Genomic DNA, 21,859 nt, shown 5'->3' on the forward strand with positions numbered 1-21,859 from the left:
AGACAGAAGTGCCTGGCGTGCTCTGGTCCAGGGGGTCAAGAAGAGTCGCACACGACTAAACGACTAAACAACAACAAATTGCTTGTTGCTCTTGCTCTCATTTTAAAAAGCTATCTATCCATATGCTGCAAATAAAAAAATATTTTCATACTGTAGTGATTGTCCTTGAATCTACCTGACACATGGCCCTGCTCTCTGGCCACAACCTTTCAGAACCAAAGGTATATGTGCATTAGCTTCTCTGCCCCCTTTGACTCTGCCCAGCAGACCTTAATTAATGTCTTAGTAAACAATAAATGTATTCATTTATTAAATAATAATATGCATTCATTTTATTTGCAAGCTGCTTTTCCACACACACACAAATCAGGCTCAAAGCGGCTTCCATCAAAGAAATAGGGATGCCTTTCAAATAAGCGCTGCAAAAGCAACTTCATGATAGGAAGAGCAACAGAACCATTCGCATGTGGCCCCCAGAAGCCTTCACAGAGGGGAATGCGGCCCTTGAGCTAGGAGGGTGGTATTTCCTATGTAGATTAACATCCTGCTCCCGGCAGACGCAACCCAGTACCCCAGCTGGAAGCCCACGGCCGGACACAAGGCACCAGAAGCACCCCTCGCCCGGCCGCCCCCCAAAATCCTCCGCACTATTTTTCTAAAGGACCCTCTTCTTTAATCTCAGAGCCTCGGCGGAAGGACACCAGCGGTAGGGCGCATCACGTCACAATCGCACCTCGCGTTGCCGCGGTAACCACAGACGCCTCTTTTTTTACGGTGCGCATGCGCCTACGCGCCGGGACTTTAAACACACGCCAAAAAAACCCTCTCAAAGGATTTTAAGAGGGAGAGCGCGCGGGAGAGCGCCGATTGGCTCTCTGCGCGGCGAGAGGCGGGCCAATCGGGGCGTCGGCACGCCGGCCGGAGAGGCGGGGATTGGTCGAGGGCGCGCGGGGGCGGGCGCGAGGGGAGGGGGCGGGGCGGTGGGAAGGCGACGCTGACAGTTGGGCAGGATGTCGGCGAGGAGGCGCATCGGGGACCCTGAGGTGAGGGCTCGGCCCCTGCGGGGAGCCCCGGGAGACCCCGTCGCCCCTCTGCTCCCCCCCTCACGAAGCCAAAACAGGGGGTTGTGTTTGGGGGGGTCGCCCTTCGTTTTTGGGGTCCCCCACCGACGACCCCCCCTCCTGAAGCCCAGCTATGGCGCCTTTTCTCCCTCCTTGGTGGGGGCCTCTCCCTCAAACAGCACCTTATCCCTCCTTTTTGGGGGGGGTTGTGGTCCTCATTTTAGGCGGGGTCCCCTCTGTGTTTTAATGTTGGGTTTTTACATAGCTTGCATTTTAATTCTTTGGTTCTTTGCTGTTTCAGTTAACCCATAGCATTATTTTAATAAATGTTATAATACCAACCTACTACTACTAATAATAATATTAATAATGTTCTATTTTAATCTTGTTTTTAAGTTGTATTCATTCAACTTGTTTTTATTCTTGCTTGTTAGCCGCCCTGAGCCGGCTGGGGAGGGCGGGGTATAAATAAAATTGATATTATTATTATTAGTATCTCAAGCAACACTGGACCTGCATAAGAAAAAGAAGAGTAGCCTTTCTCTCTTTCTTTCTTTCTTTCTTTCTTTTTCTCTCTCTCACACATATTAATGTCACCTGCCGACCTTGGATTTTGTAATTTGGGGGGGCTCCCCAAAGAGGCTGCTCTCCCCCCCCACACTTTTTTGGGGGGGAAGGGGTGGGGCGCTCTTTCTTTGCTGGGGGTTCCCAATAAACCCTGGATTTGAGTCCCTAGGGAGCCCCTACCATAGACTCTTTCATTGCGGGAGGGGGGCTATTGTCTTGTTCGCCTTTTTGTCGTGTGTTTCTACGTTGTGTTTTTATGCTGTAAATCCGCTTTCGAGCTTCGGATGAAAAGTATACAAATTTAATAAATAAGATAAAATAAAAATGGGTTTTTGGGGGGTGGGGGATTGTTTCCCTCAACCCAGGCTTCCCAAAGGGGACTAGAGACATTTGTGGAAGGGGAGAGGTCTTGTAACCATTGGCCACTCTGGCTGTATGGAACTTCCACAGACAGGAGCAGTATACCTTCCAGGAGCAGTTGCTAGGAGACAACCTTGTGAGCTTCTCAGAAGCATCCTGTTGGCTGGTAGAGGAAGAAGGGTGCTAGACCTGTTGTATCCAGCAGGGCTGCTGTAAATATCTTGTCTGAGTTGCACATTACCTCTCTCGCCCTGATCTAGCCACTGTGATCCACGCGACGGTCACCTCCAGACTGGATTATTGTAACTCGCTCTACGTGGGGCTGCCCTTAAGACTGACCCAGAAACTCCAGCGGGTGCAGAATGCTGCAGCAAGACTCCTTACGGGGTCTTCGCTGCGAGATCACATTCATCCGGTGCTATATCAACTGCACTGGCTCCCGGTGGAGTACAGGATCAGGTTTAAGGTGCTGGTTTTAACCTTTAAAGCCCTATACGGCCTAGGACCCTCGTACCTACGGGACCGCCTCTCCTGGTATGCCCCACAGAGAAACTTACGGTCTTCAAATAAAAACATCTTGAAGGTCCCAGGCCACAGAGAAGTTAGGCTGGCCTCAACTAGAGCCAGGGCTTTTTCGGCTGTGGCTCCGACCTGGTGGAACACTCTGTCACAAGAGACTAGGGCCCTGCGGGACTTGACATCTTTCCGCAGGGCCTGCAAGACAGAGCTGTTCCGCCAGGCCTTTGGCCAGGGCACAGCCTGACTCCCTCCCTCGGCAATCTTCGCGGAGCTCTGGCCCAATGGTGGCCAGTGGCTTGAATTTAATTAATTTTATAATGAATGATTTTAGAGTGTTGTTTGTGTTGTACTTTTGTATTGTTTTATTGTTGTTAGCCGCCCTGAGCCCGGCTTCGGCTGGGGAGGGCGGGATATAAATAAAATTTATTATTATTATTATTATTATTTATTATTCAGTGCTGCTGCCACCCTCATGCTGACTTTTTAAAAAACATGTTTTGGAAAGAAAGCTCTGGCTTTCTCATATTGATGCTTCCTAGTTCCGCTGATGTGGAAGGCAGGTACCAAATCATGGTACTGTTTAAATTTCCTGCTGTTACCTGGTGATGCCAACTGAATGTGAGAGCCAGTGGGATATGGGAGACTGGGTTTGAGTTCCAGCAAGGGATCTGGGGAAGAATTTTCTCTGTCATTTTCTCGGGCTGGAGACATCATACTTGTAACTCACTGTGATTGATGGAGGCTTACTAGGTTGACCATGTCGGTGGGTAGGTAGTCATAATACATAGTACATGATTGTTGCATCCTTTTAACTGAGCTCTTGTCTTGGCTTTGGGTTTCCCTTTGGTCTCTCCACCTCATATTGGTGATTTAATTGATGGATGCTGAAATTGCTTTATGAATGACATCTTCTAGAAAAGAGCTATCTAACTCTGGTGGGAAACCTGTGGCCCTCCAGATGTTGTTGCACTACAGCTCCCTCCATCCCTGACCATTGATGGGCCAGACTGGCTGGGGCTGATGGGAGTTGTCCAGTATCATTTGGAGAGCCACAGGTTCCCTGACTCTGCAGTGACTTTGGAGAGTCAGGACTGAGATGGCAGTGGGCTGATGGCAAAGTCCTGCTGAAATATTGTTCTACCCAAACAACTGCTTTCATTACTTATGTTGTCAGACATAACTAAATTAATGATTGGTTGTGACTCTCTGTTCAGAAGGGAGGCTGCAGCTCATTGGTGGAGCACATGATGCTTTGAATGCAGAACGTCCCTGGTTCAATTTCTAGCATCTCCAAGCAGGCCTGGGGAAAACTCTGTTGTGAATGTATATCAGAATTCTTGCTTCTCTGTTCTGCTGCAGAGTTTTGGGTATGGACCTGTGGTGATATGGTATGTGGTGTGTGTGTGTGCATGAGGGAGAGAGAAGCCATGACACAAATACTTTGCCAACCTACCTTATTGTGTGGAGGAGAGAGAGAGTAGTTTAAAACAATTTATTTCATTCAATAATTGCCATTTTAACAGGATCATGTGAAAGGACCTTTGAGGCAGTTGTATATAATATGGCATTACCAGTTGGACAAGTGAACAAGGCTGCAAAGCTACTGGGTGCCTCTTTGGACAGGCACCAATAACTTTTATGCTGGCTCCTAGGAATCTGGGTTATTTTTTCAGCCCTACACTTTTGCTGAAAGTTGATAGGAATTAAACGGAAGAGAATCATTTCCAGGGCATGTAATTGCCTGAGCTCAAGCCACAATATCTGTGTGCTGTCTGGCAGTCTACGGTTCTGTGCTGATATCTACAGTAGTACCTCGGGTTACATACGCTTCAGGTTACAGACTCCTCTAACCCAGAAATAGTACCTCGGGTTAAGAACTTTGCTTCAGGATGAGAACAGAAATTGTGCTCCGGTGGCAGCGGGAGGCCCCATTAGCTAAAGTGTTGCTTCAGGTTAAGAACTGTTTCAGGTTAAGAACGGACCTCCGGAACAAATTAAGTTCTTAACTTGAGGTGCCACTGTATTTGCCCTAGCAGGCCGTGAGTCCATTTGGAACCAGGAAATCAAATAACCCAGCCACTCTGGTCCTTCCAGTGCTGCTCTGACTGAGTGGATCAGCAGTCTTCAAGCCCTCTGTTCAAAAGAATGAACCTCACTATGATTAGTTAAAGTAGACTTGCTAACTCCCCAATGCACAGCATGAAGACAAGGCCCTGCTGTTCCTGGGGGCCTGTTAAAACCACTACCCTGTGTCAGTCTGGCATTACTGGAAGCAACAGGACAGCTGGGTTGTTAGATCATCTCCTCATCCTACATTTCCTTGAGGTGCACTGGGAGTCTCAGGGGTCACATTGGTACCAACAGATCACTGTGACCTGTAGTCCTGCATGGTGCATGGACATTGTGGAATGGGCCTACAGTAATAAGACTTGCTTTTCCTTTCTCCCAGGCTCAAATCTAGGCCAAGCAGAGGAGAAAGGACCAGCATAATAAACTCCTATAGTAAGGATGGATGGCATATTTAGTAAATAAATAAAAAGGATCCCCTTGGTTAAATTCAGCAAATGAAGTGGAAGTAAAGCTGTTAGAGTAGGGGTAATAAATGTGTAGCGTTGGTAGAGGCTAGAGGAAGAAATAAAGTTTGCGTTGTGATAAAATGAGGTCTTATGCCTTTTGCCTCTTTGCATATCTTAGTATATTGGCTCTTGCGTTTAGGACTACTACTGCCCAAATTTTCTTTCTACACTCTTGTTTCAACAATTATGTGCACATCTCATCTGGCATTCCAGTTCTTCACTCCATACTTGGGATACCTGTTGTGTATACTGAAGGTTTCTCTCTTTCCTTTTTTCTTTCAAAAACACAACAGTTTTTGACCAAAAGGATCCCACAGAATCCTAAATACCAGCATGTAAAAACTCGCCTTGACACAGGTAAGTGAACATCTCTCTGCTTGGATAGAAATGAATAAATCAGAGAAAAGTGAGACAGAAAACTTTCCCTTGCTACGTCCAACCAGTGGGGTTTTTTTCTATATCCTGGAGGTTGTTACCTATCAAGGGTTGTGGGCTGTGATGTCAGATCATGAGGTAATAATGTGCTTTTGTGACTTAGATCTCAGAGTAAACTTAGTACAAGCTATTAGAAAGTCAGCACATTTGATAATCTTGTTAGAGAAGGCTTGTAAACATAAGTATTTGGTCACCTATGATGAATAAGAATTCCCATGAGGCAATCAGGAGTGGAAGTATTAGAAAAGTTGGTTCTTTATTTCATTTCAGCCCTACTTATTTAAGAGGATTGTTGCAAGAGTCAGATGGGACAGGTGAAAACACGTTTGCCACCCTGAGCTCTTTGGAAGAAGAGCAGGACTAAAATGCAATAAATAATATATATATATCAAGCCTCACAGACCTAGCATTAACTATTTTTGGATGCCTATGATTTTCCTGCCCTACTAATCCACATTAAGGATTATGAGCACAGGATTAATTTAGAATAAACAGGTGAGGTGAGGCCTTGGTAACAGTTAAGATTTCTCCCAACATTTTCCCAACATTTCTATTGCTGTAGAATGAATTAATCACACATCTTCGGTGGGAGAGGATTCACCATTGGGTGTATGTTCTCTTGTAGGTAGCAGTATGACCAAATACACTGAAAAACTGGAAGAGATCAAAAGAAGTGAGTAACATCACAACCACGATTTAGACTTCTGTAATCCACTCACTCAGGCCCGCAGATGGAGCTGGGAGGGGGGTGGCAGCACAGGAGAACTTGTTGTTGTGGGTTTAGCACTTTGAGGCTCTGCCATGTGACTTGGGATTGTTCCCACCCAAGCAGGGGGCAGGGGTCCTGGAATTAACATGTTGTTGGCATATTTGCAGTTGCTGTCATGTATGATCTGGCTGAGATTCCTACATTGCAAGGAGTTGGGTTAGATGACCCTCAGGGTCCCTTGTTGTTGTTGTTTAGACGTGTCCGACTCTTCGTCCAACCCTGGACCAGAACACGCCAGGCACTCCTGTCTTCCACTGCCTCCCGCAGTTTGGTCAAACTCATGCTGGTCGCTTCGAGAACACTGTCCCACCATCTCGTCCTCTGTCGTCCCCTTCTCCTTGTGCCCTCCATCTTTCCCAGCATCAGGGTCTTTTCCAGGGAGTCTTCTCTTCTCGTGAGGTGGCCAAAGTCTTGGAGCCTCAGCTTCAGGATCTGTCCTTCCAGTGAGCACTCAGGGCTGATTTCCTTCAGAATGGAGAGGTTTGATCTTCTTGCAGTCCATGGGACTCTCAAGAGTCTCCTCCAGCACCAGAATTCAAAAGCATCCATTCTTCGGCGATCAGCCTTCTTGATGGTCCAGCTCTCACTTCCATACATCACTACTGGGAAAACCATAGCTTTAACTATACGGGCCTTTGTTGGCAAGGTGATGTCTCTGCTTTTAAGGGTCCCTTACAACTCTACAATTCTATGATTCTGAGATCTCCCGCAACCCAAATTCAAAGCATCTCTGTTCGGGGAAAGTCACGTTCAGGGATTAATCTTCACCAAAGTGTGCCTATGTCTCTGCGTGCATTTTCAGAACATCATTGTGCAAAAATGGGGACTGGAAGCTTTCCAAAACAAATTCTAAGATTCTCAGCTTAATTAATTCTGAGAACTGTCTTTTTAAACTTTGTACAGTTCAAGTAGCAAGTCACATTACATACTTAGAATACAAAGGGATTTCAAGTGTCTTTTTCAAAAACAAAACTGTTTTGGCTTTTCCTCACTCTGCGCTCCTTTTTTTAGTTGCAATTGCTTTGGTCAACTAGAAATGAAGTTACTTTGTTCCACAACATTCTTTTGTTCAGAGATTGCTTTTGAGTACTGAAATCTTAGCAGTGGTCTCGTCGTATCACCGCTACAAAACTTGTTGTGTTTCTGTCCCTTTCTTCCTCTGCACTCCCTGTTGTGCAAACCCGAGTGCCTCTTTTGTGTCAGACTCTTTTTTCCTCTTTAAATCCCACTTCAAGAAGCTTAGGTGCAGGTACCCTCTCACCGGGCTGGTGGTGAATAGCACCTTGTGTGGTTCAGATAATTTGCTAACCATCTTTGATTTCTCATGGATAGACGACACCAGTTGGACACAGGCTTAAATGCCTGGTACAGTGTTGCCTCTGTCTCTTCTGTAACTTGAGAAAAACAGCTACGAGGCTAGAAAATCAAAACTGAGAAGCCAGCAGGTGTAGTCCTCATTTGCCTATCTAGTGGACACGGTTGAGAAACAAACCACCTAGTTTTCCTCTCATTGTAAATCTTGTTTTGCTGCTCCTGAGGAGTTCTAGACTCTTCTGAACAGTCGTACGTTGGTTGTCTCTGAGTCTTTGCTTCAAGATGTCTGGAACCTTAAAGGGACCTTCTGAATTAGCTCCAGGTATGTTGTGCTGATGTTGTGGGACAAAGTGGCTCTGTTAATTTTCTCTTCTATCTGATGCCCCTAACTGCTTTGGGCCACAGCTCCCTGCTGGCTGGTGCTGATGGGAGCTGTAGATTTTCTTCTCTTCCCTTAAGGAGAGCCAGTGTGGTGTAGTGGTTAAGAGCAGTAGACTCGTAATCTGGTGAACCGGGTTCGCGTCTCCGCTCCTCCACATGCAGCTGCTGGGTGACCTTGGTCCAGTCACACTTCTTTGAAGTCTCTCAGCCCCACTCACCTCACAGAGTGTTCATTGTGGGGGAGGAAGGGAAAGGAGAATGTTAGCTGCTTTGAGACTCCTTCGGGTAGTGATAAAGCGGGATATCAAATCCAAACTCTTCTTCTTCTTAAGGACAGCAAATTGTTGGATATCCATATCCATCCTGCCCCTGGGACCAGGCCTGGCAGGGAAAATAATAAATAAATATTTACTTCGTGGCAGGTGGTGCTAAGATTGTTTCATTTAAGGTGTTGGTAGCTGAAAAGCAAAGTTCAGTCATGCTCAGTTTAGCAGCGTCTTGTATATGGTGACCTGATGAATATCCATGGAGTGGTTGTGATCCTTGTCTTGCTTTCGCACGTCATTCAGAGTTGTATGTCGGCTTGCGCTTCAGTGTGCTCAGTCCTCTTCTTGTTAGCTCAGTGTGGGCTCGAAGTAACTGGTGCTGCTGGCATGAAGTAACTGGTGCTGCTGATTTGAGGAAGGGCTTTCTTTGGATAGAAGGAGGTTTTAGGTGACCTTTTGGATCCCACCTCCAACCCTCTGTGAAGGCAGCAGTAGATAGTGCAGGGCTGAGGAACCTGTCACCCTCCAGATGATGATGGGGTGCAACTCCCACCAGACCCAGCCAGCATGGCTAGTGATCAGGGATATGAAGGGAGTCCAACAATGTATGGCAGGCCACAGATTTCCTCACCCTTGAGAGAGGGAATTGGCCTGGGAATTGGGTGAATCTTTAGTTGGGTAGATCTGAGGGGTTTGGGGTTTGGGCTCTGTGCTCTGCACAATCCCGTTCAAGGTGGTTGGGAGTGAGATTGGATTTCGTTCTAAGATAAGGTTACCAGATTTTTTTTTAATGAATCCTGGGACACTTTTCAACTTCCTACTAAATAGATGGGTTTTGTCGCAGGAATGATTGGTAAATCTGGGGACTGTCCCTGGGAAACGGGGACGTCTGGTAACCTTTTTCTAAGAACGGTTCATAAGTTTTTGTACATCCTTTGAAAAAGAACGGAATGCAAGTATAATACATGGAACTAATGCAATGGTACTGCCAAAGTTTTCTTTGATTACACCTCTTCACTGTTTTCCAGATTACAGATACAAGAAAGATGAGCTCTTCAAGAGACTGAAAGTGACTACTTTCGCCCAGCTGGTATGTTCTGTCCTTAAACTGCATTTTTCCTGAAGCGTCCCACTGTATTCACAGTAGTTCGAATGCTTCTCATAAGCGCCTATTGTCCCCTGCTCCCACCCCAGCTCTTGTATAACAGACGATCAGATCTGTGAGCTCGCCATACTTCTGCAAATGAGACTTCCATCGTTTAATATCCTGGACAACCAGCGGGATTCAAGGGTTCTTGGGCCCCTCGGGTGTCAACCCTGATATTAAACTATAATATGTGAAGCAGAAATAAAGATGCCTCGATATAACCCTCAGGGTCCCTTCACGCTCTGCAGTTCTGTGATTCCATGAAAACTCACATTAGGGTTGGCCTTCCTCTGGACCGATGTTGCTTCCTCAGCCCCAGAACAACCCTTTTGCCGAACTGCTTTTGATCATGTCCTTGCCTCAATCCACAGGTGACCCAGGTTGCTTCCCTAGCTGATGAAAACTCAGAAGTACCGTGTGAGGAAATTCAGAAGTTTGATGGTAAGGTCCGGGGCTTCTAAGAAATTACCTTTTTTAAGGTTCTTGGAAATGGTAGAATACTGCTACAAGGAAAGAAGTGCAGGCATAAAGTCCTGCCTTGTAACTTTGTGCCAGTGGTCCATTTTGTCTGGCGCTGGCTACTTGGTTTCCCCCGACCTATGACCTGAGATCCTGTTTTAGCATCAAACCTGGGGTGTTCTGTTTATATAAAGCATGTCCTCTGCCGCTGGGCTATGGCTTTTCCCCACATAGAAGTCTGCTTACTAGTTTTTTTCCTTATTTAAAGAACTGTTTGGGTTCTTATGTGACAAAGTTAGCACTTGTTAAAAGTTAAAGGATTGTACCGGAGATAGATGCATGACAAGTGGCTATGGTGGGCATTGTGTCTTGTCATCAGCGATGTCACAAATACTGTCCAATGGGTGCTGGTTCTGTTCCTTGCAGGAGGCTTTGGGACTTGGCAAGTCCCGCTTAAAACATTACAGACAAGTCCTGAAAATTTGGTTTCCTGTGAGCGTATGAATGCAAATATAATCATGTGCTGCAAGGGGAGAAGAGCACTTCTACGTCTCTGGAAAGCTTGTTGTCCATACAGTCCAGAGGCTTTGGAAATAGCCTCTATCTCATCCTCTACAGCAGAATCCCAGCCTAACTTATCCCTGCACTTACCCTGACTCCTCAGACTAAACCCTATTATTACCAAATTTCTGTCTTTATTGTTTTTCTCATTTTGTACACCATTGAGAGATTTAAAGGTCTTAAGAGATTCAGAAATGCTTTTAGATAAATACCTTTTCCAATGAAATATCTGGCTTCCCCCCACCCCTGTTTCAGAAGGCGATGCTGCTCCAGCAGATAACAGCCCTGACATGGCGGCAGAGACCAATGGCAAAAGCAGCCCTGGTGACAAACCAGCCAGTCCCATCCTGTTCATAAACAACACCGGAGCCGGGGAGTCGTATCGTTCCACCCTACAGAGGTATCCAAGAGTCTGTCTCTGTGCTTGGGCTTCCTTCCACCTGCCATGATTCCTTTTGCTCCCTGCAAAGATGGGTTTGGAAAAAATCAGTGATGCAGTTTGATGAAGTCCGCTAATACTAATAGATGAGACTCCAAAAGCGACACACGGTATTCCAAACCATTGCTTAGCTTGGCTTAAAATGCCGAAGCAGGTCCATTGGGCTCTTGGCATGTTTGATAGCCTTTCCAAAAAGTTGGATGAGACTTGATCAGTCAAGCTTCCAAGAGAAAGGAGTTGGAAAGCAAACAACTGTGATCATAGAAGCCTCCCTCCTGGTCCTAGCTGGGCACCTGTGTCCTTTTTTATCAATGGCCGTTAGCCATCAGCTAAATGGAATCTCATGAAGCAGCATACCTTCATACCGGCTGCTGGGGACAAAGAGCAGGAGGAGGGCTACTGCTTTCATGCCCTGCTAGTGAACTTCTCACAAGCATTGGGGAGTGTTCAGTGGGCGAAGTTGGGAAGCCTAGTGGGTCACATTTGGCCCACTGGCCAGATGTTCCCCACCCCTGGACTAGCTGGGCTTTTGTCCTTATATTTAAAGGTAAAGGGACCCCTGACATTAGGTCCTGTCATGACCGACTCTGGGCTTGTGGCGCTCATCTCGCTTTACTGGCCGAGAGAGCCGGTGTACAGCTTCCAGGTCATGTGACCAGCATGACTAAGCCACTTCTGGTGAACCAGAGCAGCTCACGGAAACGCCGTTTACCTTCCCGCTGGAGCGGTCCCTATTTATCTACTTGAACTTTGACGTGCTTTTGAACTGCTAGGTTGGCAGGAGCAGGGACCGAGCAACGGGAGCTCACCCCGTCACGGGGATTCAAACCGCCGACCTTCTGATCAGCAATTCCTAGGCTCTGTGGTTTAACCCACAGCGCCACCCACGTCTCTGTTCTTATATTTAACCTCACCTTTTCCCATTAAGTTCAAGGAATCATTCTATGTCTTCGCTCTCCTATTTTATCTTTGCAAGAACCCTGCAGAGTAGGTTAGGGTATCTTCAGATGCTCTTAGTTATTGGCACCAGGAGCAGAACCTCCTTCTGTGATCTTAAGGGGTTACAGGATTCATCACCTAGGAAACTGGCTGGATTGCTGTCTGTTCTGAACTCAGAGGGCAGTGTCTGTCTGTCACTGAATTGCTGGCTCCTTTGATCAGCTTCCGCCTAGCACTGATAACCACAGAAACATACCACCAGACCATAAGACACACCTAGTTTTTGGAGGAGGAAAACAAGGAAAAAAATATTCTGAATCCCAGAAGCCAGAACAGCAAGAGGGAAATAGCTGTGCAGCGATCCCTCTCACTGTTCTGGCTTTTGGGGTAGCCACACAGCCTCTTCAGGGCAGCGGGATGAAGGCTCCCCCTGCCCTGAAGAGGCTGCGCACGATTAGGCCAGAAACTAGAACAGCGAGAGGGAGCGCTGCGCAGCAATCCCTCTTGCTGTTCTGACTTCTGGGATAGCTGCGCAGCCTGCATTCGCTTCCTAAGACGCACACACATTTTCCCTTACTTTTTAGGAGGGGAAAAGTGCGTCTTATAGAGTGAAAAATACGGTATTTTGACCTGACAGGCTGACGGTGGTCCTTATTGTGCCTTTATCCTGAAGTTAATGGCTCCTCTTTCTCCCAGTGTCATCAGTGGCGTGGGTGAGCTGGACCTGGGGAGAGATGCCCCGAAGAAAACGGAAAACTTTGCAAAAGACAGACCTTACCCCGACTGCCCCTACCTGCTGCTGGACGTGCGAGAGCGGGATGCGTTTGAGCAGTGCCACATAGTGGGAGGTGAGGCAGCCAGAGCGTCACTCCAGGGGGTTGCGTGAGTGGGGGGTGCACCATAAGCATCCCCCCCCCTTGCGGAGGTTAATCACCTTTAGAGAAAACCAGAATGGACAAAGCAGCCTCCCAAGTGCAGAGAACGTTGTGGAGGTGTCCAGCTTGCTCTGAAGGCAAGAGCTGCTTCCAGTATCCCAACTTACATCTGCTGATGCCTTTTGACTCCCCCTGGTGTAAGATGGCGGCGGTGGTTGCTTGTGAGTAACCAGGCAGGACTCCGACCTGGCTTTTACAGGTTTTATTGTGCAAACTATTTACAGGTCAGACCTACCAAGTTCATGTCCGTCTCAGTCACTTGCAGAATCCAGGAGTGACCCCTTCCGGCTTCTCCCCCAACATAAGAACTTTGGCACCCCAAGCCTCCTCCTCCCCTCCTTGCGTTTCACCCTCTGCGCAAGCTGGGTGACAGAAGTGGCGTGCGTCCCTCCTGGCCAGCCTGGCTGGGTGAGGCGCTGGGGCGCTCAGCACCATCCTCCAGCCCTTCCCTCGCTTGGCTGGCCCCTTCCCTCTCTCCTCCACTGGAGGTGTGGCTTTTCACACTGCTGGAAGAGGAACTGCTCCTCAGGAGTTTCAGAGGCTCTCTCTATCCCAACGGCCCCCCTGCCTCCCTCCCCTGTTCAGATCCCCTGTTCAGTCCCCTGACACCTGGCTTCTTAAAAAGGGCTCCAAGAACTGCAGGCTGTTTTCTAGCTCAGGAGAAGGCAATGAGCAACTGACTCCCCAATCACCACTGCATGAATTCAGTCTGTGAAGTGGTCACCAAAGTGATAACACACTATTTTATTTATATATTCAATTTGTATACTGCCCTTCATCCACAGATCTCAGAGCAGTCACCACACCTACTTGCTTAGGTGATAATTTTCTGCACCCGACAAAGTGGACTCTGGCCCACAAAGCATAACAATAACATTTCATTCATTAATTCATTTATATGCTGCCCATCTGATTGGGTTGCCCCAGCCACTCTGGGCAGCTCCCAGCAAAAAATAGTAAAAACTTAGTACAACATCTGACACTAAAAACGTAGCCTTCAGGTGTCTTTTAAAAATCCCAAAAAGCTGTTTAAAGATTAACACAGGATTCTGAGTCATTTGTGCTGGCCAACAAGTAACAGGCTTCCTCCTCTGGGATTTGCTATCTGCAAACACTGAGCCTTGCTTAGAAGCAACTCTGTAAGACTGGGGTCCTACCACACTCCTTGGTACCAGAGGTGACCACATCAGGAGAGGGCGGGGGGGGGGGGTTACAACTGCAGTCCAAGCTGCAAGTCTGTCTCCTAAGCTTGGCCTCCTTCCTGAGTAGGAGAAGGCATCCTGGAAGAGGTATTTGGCCCATCTCCTCAGCAGCAGATCTGTACAACTGGCACATGTATGTTGGAGTTCCACCCTCCCAGTTTCATTCCCAGTGAGAGAGAGAAAGCAGGGCTTCTGCTGAGCTTTGTGAAGAAAAAGAAATTCACTGGTGTGATCAGCCTTTTCTCTCTTTCCCTCCCCTTTCCCGTTTCCGAGCACAATTCAAAGTGCTGGTGCTAACCTTTAAAGCCCTAAACGGCCTCGGTCCAGTATACCTGAAGGAGCATCTCCACCCCCATCGTTCTGCCTGGATACTGAGGTCCAGCTCCGAGGGTCTTCTGGCGGTTCCCTCATTGCGAGAAGCAAAGCTACAGGGAACCAGGCAGAGGGCCCTGTGGAACGCCCTCCCACCAGATGTCAAAGAGGAAAACAACTACCAGACATTTAGACGACATCTGAAGGCAGCCCTGTTTAGGAAAGCTTTTAATGTTTAATAGGTTTTTGTATTTTAGTGTTTTGTTGGTAGCCGCCCAGAGTGGCTGGGGAAACCCAGCCAGATGGGCGGGGTATAAATAATAATAACAATTATTATTATTATTATTATTATTATTATTATTATTATTATTATTATTCCCTGTCTTAGCTAGTGAACTGAAAGAGGAAAAAATGGTCAAGGTGTCTTCTCACACTGGGGTTCTTCGCCTGGCACTGCTGCCCTTGCTTGGAAGTGGATGGACCGCTAAGCCTCTGCTCTGGCTTCTTTTGTCCAGCATTGTCCTACCTTAAGAGCTAGAGAACCACCCTCCCACCTCCAAATGGATGCTCACGATTCCAATATGATTTTGTGTGTGTGTGCTTTTGCAGCTGTAGAAAATGAGAACAGGCCTGCTTAGCTTCTCTCTTCTGTTCTAAGCTTGCTTTTCTCTTCCCTTTGCAGCTTACTCCTACCCAATCGCCACGCTATCCAGAACCATGAATCCCTATACGAATAACATTTTGGAATACGTATCCTTCGTCCAAAGAAGCCTCTTCGTGTTCTGCCATTATTTCTGCTTCAAATGCACAGCTTGATCAGGAGCCCTGACCCCACAGGAAGCGACGCTCACAGTCCCGTAACGTTCCCTTTGAGGAAAGCCCAGTTCTGTGCTCAGATCCACTTGATCATCATATTTCGCTGCTTTTCCCACAGTATGTCTTCCAGATCCATGTTTCCTTTGCATATGTGGGTCTGGAACCCCATGGGGATCAAAGCAGATGGGGAAAACTTCAGGGATCTGAAGGGTGGAGAGAGGTGAAGCATTGGGGCTCCAGGATGCCTGCCTGGGTGTGACTTAGGAATAAGCCAATGTCCAATATGTGGAGCTTTTGCTGCCCCCACCTGCTCCCTGCTTACCAGTCTATGATCCTTCCTCTCCACAACATCCCCTGACATGCACCCTCTCACACCATTAAGGGGAGGAGATGCAGGTGGCGCTGTGGGTTAAACCACAGAGCCTAGGGCTTGCCGATCGGAAGGTCAGTGGTTCGAATCCCCGCGACGGGGTGAGCTCCCGTTGCTCGGTCCCTGCTCCTGCCAACCTAGCAGTTCGAAAGCACGTCAAAGTGCAAGTAGATAAATAGGTACCGCTCCGGCGGGATGGTAAACAGCATTTCTGTGCGCTGCTCTGGTTTGCCAGAAGCGGCGTAGTCATGCTGGCCACATGACCCGGAAGCTGTACGCCGGCTCCCTCGGCCAATAAAGCGAGATGAGCGCCGGAACCCCAGAGTCAGTCACGACTGGACCTAACGGTCAGGGGTCCCTTTACCTTATAATAAACTATCCATCTTCTTTCCTCCCAATCCTATTCCTTACCCCCAGGACTAAAAGGAGACACAGACTATCTCTCCTCATTTAAAATGTCCAGGGATGTTACCTAATTTAGCTCCCGAATACAGAATTTGAGTTTTAATGTGTTTTGATGGAGTCGAGAGCTGTTGCTTGCCCGTCTCGGACAGCAACCGAATGTTGAGGCTACTGACCTCGGTTTCCCTTGAGAGAAAGTGTTGACGCTTGTGTCCAAATCTCACTAGGTGCCTCTCTTCTGCCATTGGAGTGATCTGTCAGGCACTGTTACCTTGACATTCCTAAACACTTGAGGATGGGGTCAAGGGGGGGACTTTGCCACCATCTTGTTCTCTTCCCACTTCTGTTGATTGTACAAGCCTTAGCACCTCCACCCGCCAGAAAAACGCTCATGGAAAGATCATCATTCTGTACGACGACGACGAGAGAGTAGCGAGCCAAGCTGCCACCACCATGTGTGAAAGGGGTTTTGAAAACTTGTTCATGCTCTCTGGAGGTAGGAAGCCCTGGAATTTCCCTGCTAATTACCTGCTAGTTTCAGATATCAAACAGAGACACGGGTGGCGCTGTGGGTAAAAGCCTCAGCGCCTAGGACTTGCCGATCGAAAGGTCGGCGGTTCGAATCCCCGCGGCAGGGTGCGCTCCCGTCACTCGGTCCCAGCGCCTGCCAACCTAGCAGTTCGAAAGCACCCTCGGGTGCAAGTAGATAAATAGGGACCGCTTACCAGCGGGAAGGTAAACGGCGTTCCGTGTGCTGCGCTGGCTCGCCAGATGCAGCTTGTCACACTGGCCACGTGACCCGGAAGTGTCTGCGGACAGCGCTGGCCCCCGGCCTCTTGAGTGAGATGAGCGCACAACCCTAGAGTCTGGCAAGACTGGCCCGTACGGGCAGGGGTACTTTTACCTTTTACTTCAGATATCAAATCCATTCTCCCTCCTTTCCTGCCCTCACAGACAGAGGTCACTTTGGAATGTGATCTCTAGAGGACTGACATGCATTGCATATAGTACAACGATGTGCCCTGGTGGCTATGCTTGCACACGAACGTGCCTAAAGAGCTAAATTTCTGGAAAGATCAAACCAGTTTAATAGGCTCGGCTAATTAGGTCAAAACCCCATGCCAAAGTTGCCCCAAATCCTGCTTTTGTGACCTGTCTGGTTATGCAAATCACCAAGCACACTTTGCATATATCTGGGTTTCTCTTTTAAAAGAGCTGCGCATAGCACATTGGCCCTGAACACAGAAACCTCATTTCGTCCCTGCTTCCTCAGTGTTTCAATGAACTGTAATTTTTTCCCCACCATATTCCCTCGCCCAGCAGGCCAAAGAGAGAGTGATATGTGCACTGCCTCCATTTCCAGTGCTAAATGTGCAATGGAGCATGCCGATATAGGCAGAGGCTTCATTCTAAGTCAGCCTTTAGCATGTTCAGAGTAATGCTGAAGGAGCGTCTCCACCCCCATCGTTCAGCCCAGACACTGAGATCCAGCGCCGAGGGCCTTCTGGCGGTTCCCTCATTGCGAGAAGTGAGGCTACAGGGAACCAGGCAGAGGGCCTTCTCAGTAGTGGCACCCGCCCTGGGGAACGCCCTCCCACCAGATGTCAAAGAGATAAACAACTACCTGACATTCAGAAGACATCTGAAGGCAGCCCTGTTCAGGGAAGTTTTTAATATTTAACGCTGTATTGTTTTTAACACTTGATTGGGAGCCGCCCAGAGTGGCTGGGGAAACTCAGCCAGATGGGCGGGGTATAAATAATAAATTATTATTATTATTATTATTATTATCTGAAGGTGTCAAGCTGGACTGTGTTCTCAGAATCTCTTTCCTTGCCTGCCAGGTCTCAGAGTTGTTGCTCAGAAAATCCCCGAAGGGTTGGTAACTGGCACATTTCCTTCCTCTTGCCTGTCGGCCAGCCAGCCTGGGACCGCCCGGAAAAGAGCCACTCCCAGGCAGCCCCTCCCCCCGCCCGCTGAGAATAAATGGAGATTTACAGCAGAGGATCTACAAAAGATACAGTACTATCTAGAAGAGGAGCAACTTCCGACAGATTCCGCCAGTAAGACTTATCTGTCTGTCTCCTACAGCTGGGGTTGTCACCTTTGGTCAGGCAAAATATGGGACAAGTCCGGGGGGGGGGGAGATGGGGGGCTAAAATTACTCTCCCTGGTGCAGAAATGACTTCAGAGCAATCCATTATAATGGGTTGTTTCCAATGCTAGTCATACAATAGACCAAATGAAATTTACGGACCTAAGTTAGCAATGCATATTACCGTTTTTTTTGCACCATAACACTCACTTTTATCCTCCTAGAAAGTAAGGGGAAATGTCTGTGCGTGTTATGGAGCGAATGCCTACGGATGACGGGGGGATCTGCTGCAGTCGTGAGCAGAGGATCCATGGTTCCCCTTCCTTCCTTCCCTCCATGGCTCGCTTTGAAACAGCAAAGCGGGAGAAGAGCCGCTGAGTGGGGAGGAGAGAGGGACAGAGAGCCTGCTTGCTTTAAAGGAGCAAAGCGGGAGAGGAGAGGAGCCTTCTCCTCTTATACCCCTCTTCTGCATTATTAACAGCATCCTTCTCCACCCACCCTATGCGTGTCCCTTGAGTGCTTTTCCTTCCCTCCCCACTTAAAACGTGGTTACAAAGCATGGATCCACATGGATCCTCAGGATTTTTGCACTGGGTCACCCCAAATTCACCATCAGATCACATAGCATGTCCATGGCTACAGCTTGCACCAAAAAAATCACGCACCCACTGTTGCTTGGGGCCACAGTGGTGCAAAAACGTGGTTACAAAGCATGGATCCACATGGATCCTCAGGATTTTTGCATTGGGCTACCCCAAACTCACCATCAGATCACATGTCTGTGGCCACAGCATGAACCACAAAAATCATACATCCACTGTTTCGTTTAGAATATTTTTTTTGTTTTCCTCCTCTAAAAACTATGTGCGTGTTATGGTCAGGTGCGTGTTATAGAGCGAAAAATACGGTAATTTCAATGACTCACTTCCTCCCCACCTGCTGAATTTCTGTCTGTCAGAAAGAATGGTAAATGTAAAACTTCTGAATTACTGCTCTGGTGTTTTTTAAAACACTCAAAAAAACTTTCAGTCAGTAGAACATACAAGCTAAGAACATCTGTTAAAACCAACCCAATAACAACAACAACAACAACAACAACAACAACAACAACAACAACAATAATAATAATAATAATATATTATTATTTATACCCCACCCATCTGGCTGGGTTTCCCCAGCCACTCTGGGCAGCTACCAACAAAACACTTAAATACAATAACCTATTAAACATTAAAAGCTTCCCTAAACGGCTGCCTTCAGATGTCTTCTAAAAGTTTGGTAGTTATTTTTCTCTTTGACATCTGGTGGGAGGGTGTTCCACAGAGCAGGCGCCACTACCAAGAAGGCCCTCTGCCTGGTTCCCTGTACCTTGGCTTCTTGCAGTGAGGGAACCGCCAGAAGGCCCTTGGCACTGGACCTCAGTGTCCGGGCTGGACGATGGGGGTGGAGACGCTCCTTCGGGTATACTGGGCCGAGGCTGTTTAGAGCTTTAAAGGTCAGCACCAACACTTTGAATTGTGCTTGGAAACTTACCAGGAGCCAATGTAGGTCTTTCAAGACTGGTGTTATCTGGTCTCGGTGGCCGCTCCCAGTCACCAGTCTAGCTGCCGCATACAGCAATTCAATACAGCAATTCAATATATATATCATCACAGGTAAGTTATTATTTAGGTTACAGGATCAACATAAGCCCTGAGAAGCTTACAGCCTAAGTTTTAACATTGAGTGGGGCAAAGAGGTTCAGGGGCAAAAGCTGTGCCTTGTCGGTGGCGGTAGGAAATGGCCTGGGTTGCTTAGCCAGAGGCCAGCTTGCCTCACTCACCCTCCTGTTCTGCTTCCTCTCTTACAGCCCGTCTTAGCCGTGGTTCTTCAGCTCGAGACTCCAAAGCCACCGCCGTGCGGAGCAGCCAGAACCTGCCCACCACCACCAACACAGCGGTGGCCCTCTCCACCCGCTCCCTCAGCAGCAGCAGCCTGCAAAGCAGGCCCTGGAGATAGACGGTGTCCGTTTCCCACTCAATAAAAGAGAGTCCCTCTTCCTGGGGCCCTTTGATCACTACAGCCAGTCTTTCGCTTTTAGGAAGGTGGTGCGCACGGGACAGAGAGGGGCAGAGGAGCAAATGTGGGCAAGGTATGGAATAGGAGAGGGGGAAACGCCACAGGCCAAGGACCTTTGGAGCGGAAAAGAAGCCCAGGGTGGGAAGGAAACAGGCTAACCTTATCTAAACCTCCCAGCTAAGACTCTGGTACCCCTAAAGGTAATGGGATTTCCTAACTGCTGGTACGTGAGAACATGTAAACCAGAGCAATCCAAAAACGTGGCTGGACTTTGAGCAGAAATGGAGGGAAATGAGCAAAAAGTTAGTTCTAAGTGCTTGAGTTATAATAACTAGACATTTGTGGTACAGCCAGGCGATGCATGGGTGATCTGAGTGTTTAATTTATGGCCTTCTGCCCAGAGTTCTTTGCCGTCGTCCCAAAAATACTCTTAATAACAGCAGTTGTACATACAGGGGAAAGAACGTAACTCCTCCGCTTCCTGGCTTTTCAGAGCCATAAACCTTGGCCGGCTGTTTTTCCTGCTGTGGCCATTCCAGGCTATGATTGTGAATATGTGGGCAGCACAGAGGGAAAGTTCCCTCCCCTAACGTTGAAGGATAACTTTGGGGACCAGATCGTGAAAGATGCTGGAAATAAGATGCAAGGGATAGAAGGCAAAGCCATTCCATCCCCCAGATGAAATCTCTTCTCAATAAAACGCCCTGATTTTGGGAGAGTAGCAGAAGTTGTGGTGGAGGGAGAATGTATCCGTCCCACTTCGTAATTCCATTGTTTGTTTGCCTCTGGGGGTGATGCTGAGCATCGCAATGGAGCCGTGTAATTCCACCCCTGGTAGTTTTGAGGCCACTAATACCTCAAAAGGGCAGCGCTTCACATACAGATAGCTTCTGGCAAATTTGCTTGGCTTGTTGCGTTGGCAGAAAGGGGAGTCCTTTTGACCCCTTTTCTCTCCTCTCCCCCTGTGACATTTCCTTTCTCTCGCTAGGACACCTGAGATTAATGGCACATCGACTAGCAGGCCGGTGGCACATTGTCTCTCTGCCAGCCGTTCTCTTTTACAGTTTGCGCAGGAGAAAATGCCTTCACCTCCGCTGTGGTCCGAACAGCCCGGAGTGGCATCAGTGCCAGATCAGTTCTCCCTTGCACTTGTGGTTCACCTTGCAGGAGGCAGAGAGGTCCTAGTGTTCCCCAGCCTTGGCTCTTAGGACAAGCTGGTTTCTTGTCGGTGTCAAATAGAAACTGGAGCAATTATTTTTTGGCTTGCAGTCCTAAGCTATGGTGCCAGTGGTCTGTGGCATGGACATCTCCGCTCCAGAGGTCATGGGCAGCTTACTGCTGCAACTCTGATCCTGCTTAGCAGCGTCGGAGCTTACAGCCTGCTCCTCCTAAGCCCCTTTGTTTTCCTCTCTCTCCTGACCCCAAAGTAGGAGCTGGGTCGCCTCTGTTTCCGCGATGTGAACCAGCTGGGGGTCTGTGGAAACCACAATCAATGGTATCCCATTTTGGTCCCAGGAAGAGAAAGCTTCCCCTTTTCCTGTTCCTACTCGTTACAGAAGGAAGGTTCCACTGTGGTTTGTTAGTGCTGGAACAATTCCCTTGAAAGAATCCACGTGGGGACCATAAATGCACAATCCGCTTTGAGCAAAGATCCAAGATTCCAGCTGCCTCCCGTTTTGCAGGCCTTTCCTAGGAGAGAATCTGCCCAGATTTCCAGTATGCTGTTTCCCAGGTGCAGCTCATCCCACAAGCTTTTCCCATGGACAAAGATGATTCCATTAGATGTCCTAGGAGGCACAGTCTTCCCTGGACACTCTCCATCCCTACCATTTAAAGCACTAAATTGTAGAATTGTCTCTGCCACATCAGTTGCCTT

General features: G+C 48.0%; 1 protein-coding gene and 1 long non-coding RNA gene across 4 annotated transcripts in view; one reads left to right on the plus strand and one right to left on the minus strand.

Moving 5' to 3' along the window:
* Positions 1-21,859, minus strand: part of LOC128422779 (uncharacterized) — a 119,868-nt gene that overhangs the window by 64,052 nt on the left and 33,957 nt on the right. The gene's annotated exons all lie outside the window — the stretch shown is intronic.
* On the plus strand, positions 963-19,984 carry CEP41 (centrosomal protein 41). 3 transcript variants are annotated; one of them, XM_053407238.1, is made up of 11 exons: positions 963-1,043; positions 5,377-5,440; positions 6,144-6,191; positions 9,277-9,338; positions 9,767-9,836; positions 10,671-10,815; positions 12,490-12,641; positions 14,925-14,992; positions 16,212-16,326; positions 17,675-17,893; positions 19,775-19,984. In XM_053407238.1, exons 1-11 carry the CDS (start codon positions 1,011-1,013, stop codon positions 19,921-19,923), a joined length of 1,125 nt encoding a protein of 374 aa, XP_053263213.1. In that variant the 5' UTR covers positions 963-1,010; the 3' UTR covers positions 19,924-19,984. The 3 variants fall into 3 exon arrangements, with proteins under 3 accessions (XP_053263213.1, XP_053263214.1, XP_053263215.1); XM_053407239.1 differs by lacking the exon at positions 963-1,043 and adding an exon at positions 1,050-1,217; XM_053407240.1 differs by lacking the exon at positions 963-1,043 and having other exon boundaries at positions 6,081-6,191.

This window comes from Podarcis raffonei, chromosome 10 (assembly GCF_027172205.1).
Source record: "Podarcis raffonei isolate rPodRaf1 chromosome 10, rPodRaf1.pri, whole genome shotgun sequence".
NCBI classification, from domain to species: Eukaryota; Metazoa; Chordata; class Lepidosauria; order Squamata; family Lacertidae; genus Podarcis; species Podarcis raffonei.

What these genes read in the sequence shown, in the direction of transcription:
- CEP41 (XM_053407238.1), top strand. Translation starts at nt 1,011, where the DNA reads ATGTCGGCGAGGAGGCGCATCGGGGACCCTGAG. An exon ending in GGCGCATCGGGGACCCTGAG is followed by an intron (nt 1,044 to 5,376) that starts GTGAGGGCTCGG and finishes AAAACACAACAG; the next exon opens with TTTTTGACCAAAAGGATCCC. An exon ending in CGAATAACATTTTGGAATAC is followed by an intron (nt 14,993 to 16,211) that starts GTATCCTTCGTC and finishes TCCACCCGCCAG; the next exon opens with AAAAACGCTCATGGAAAGAT.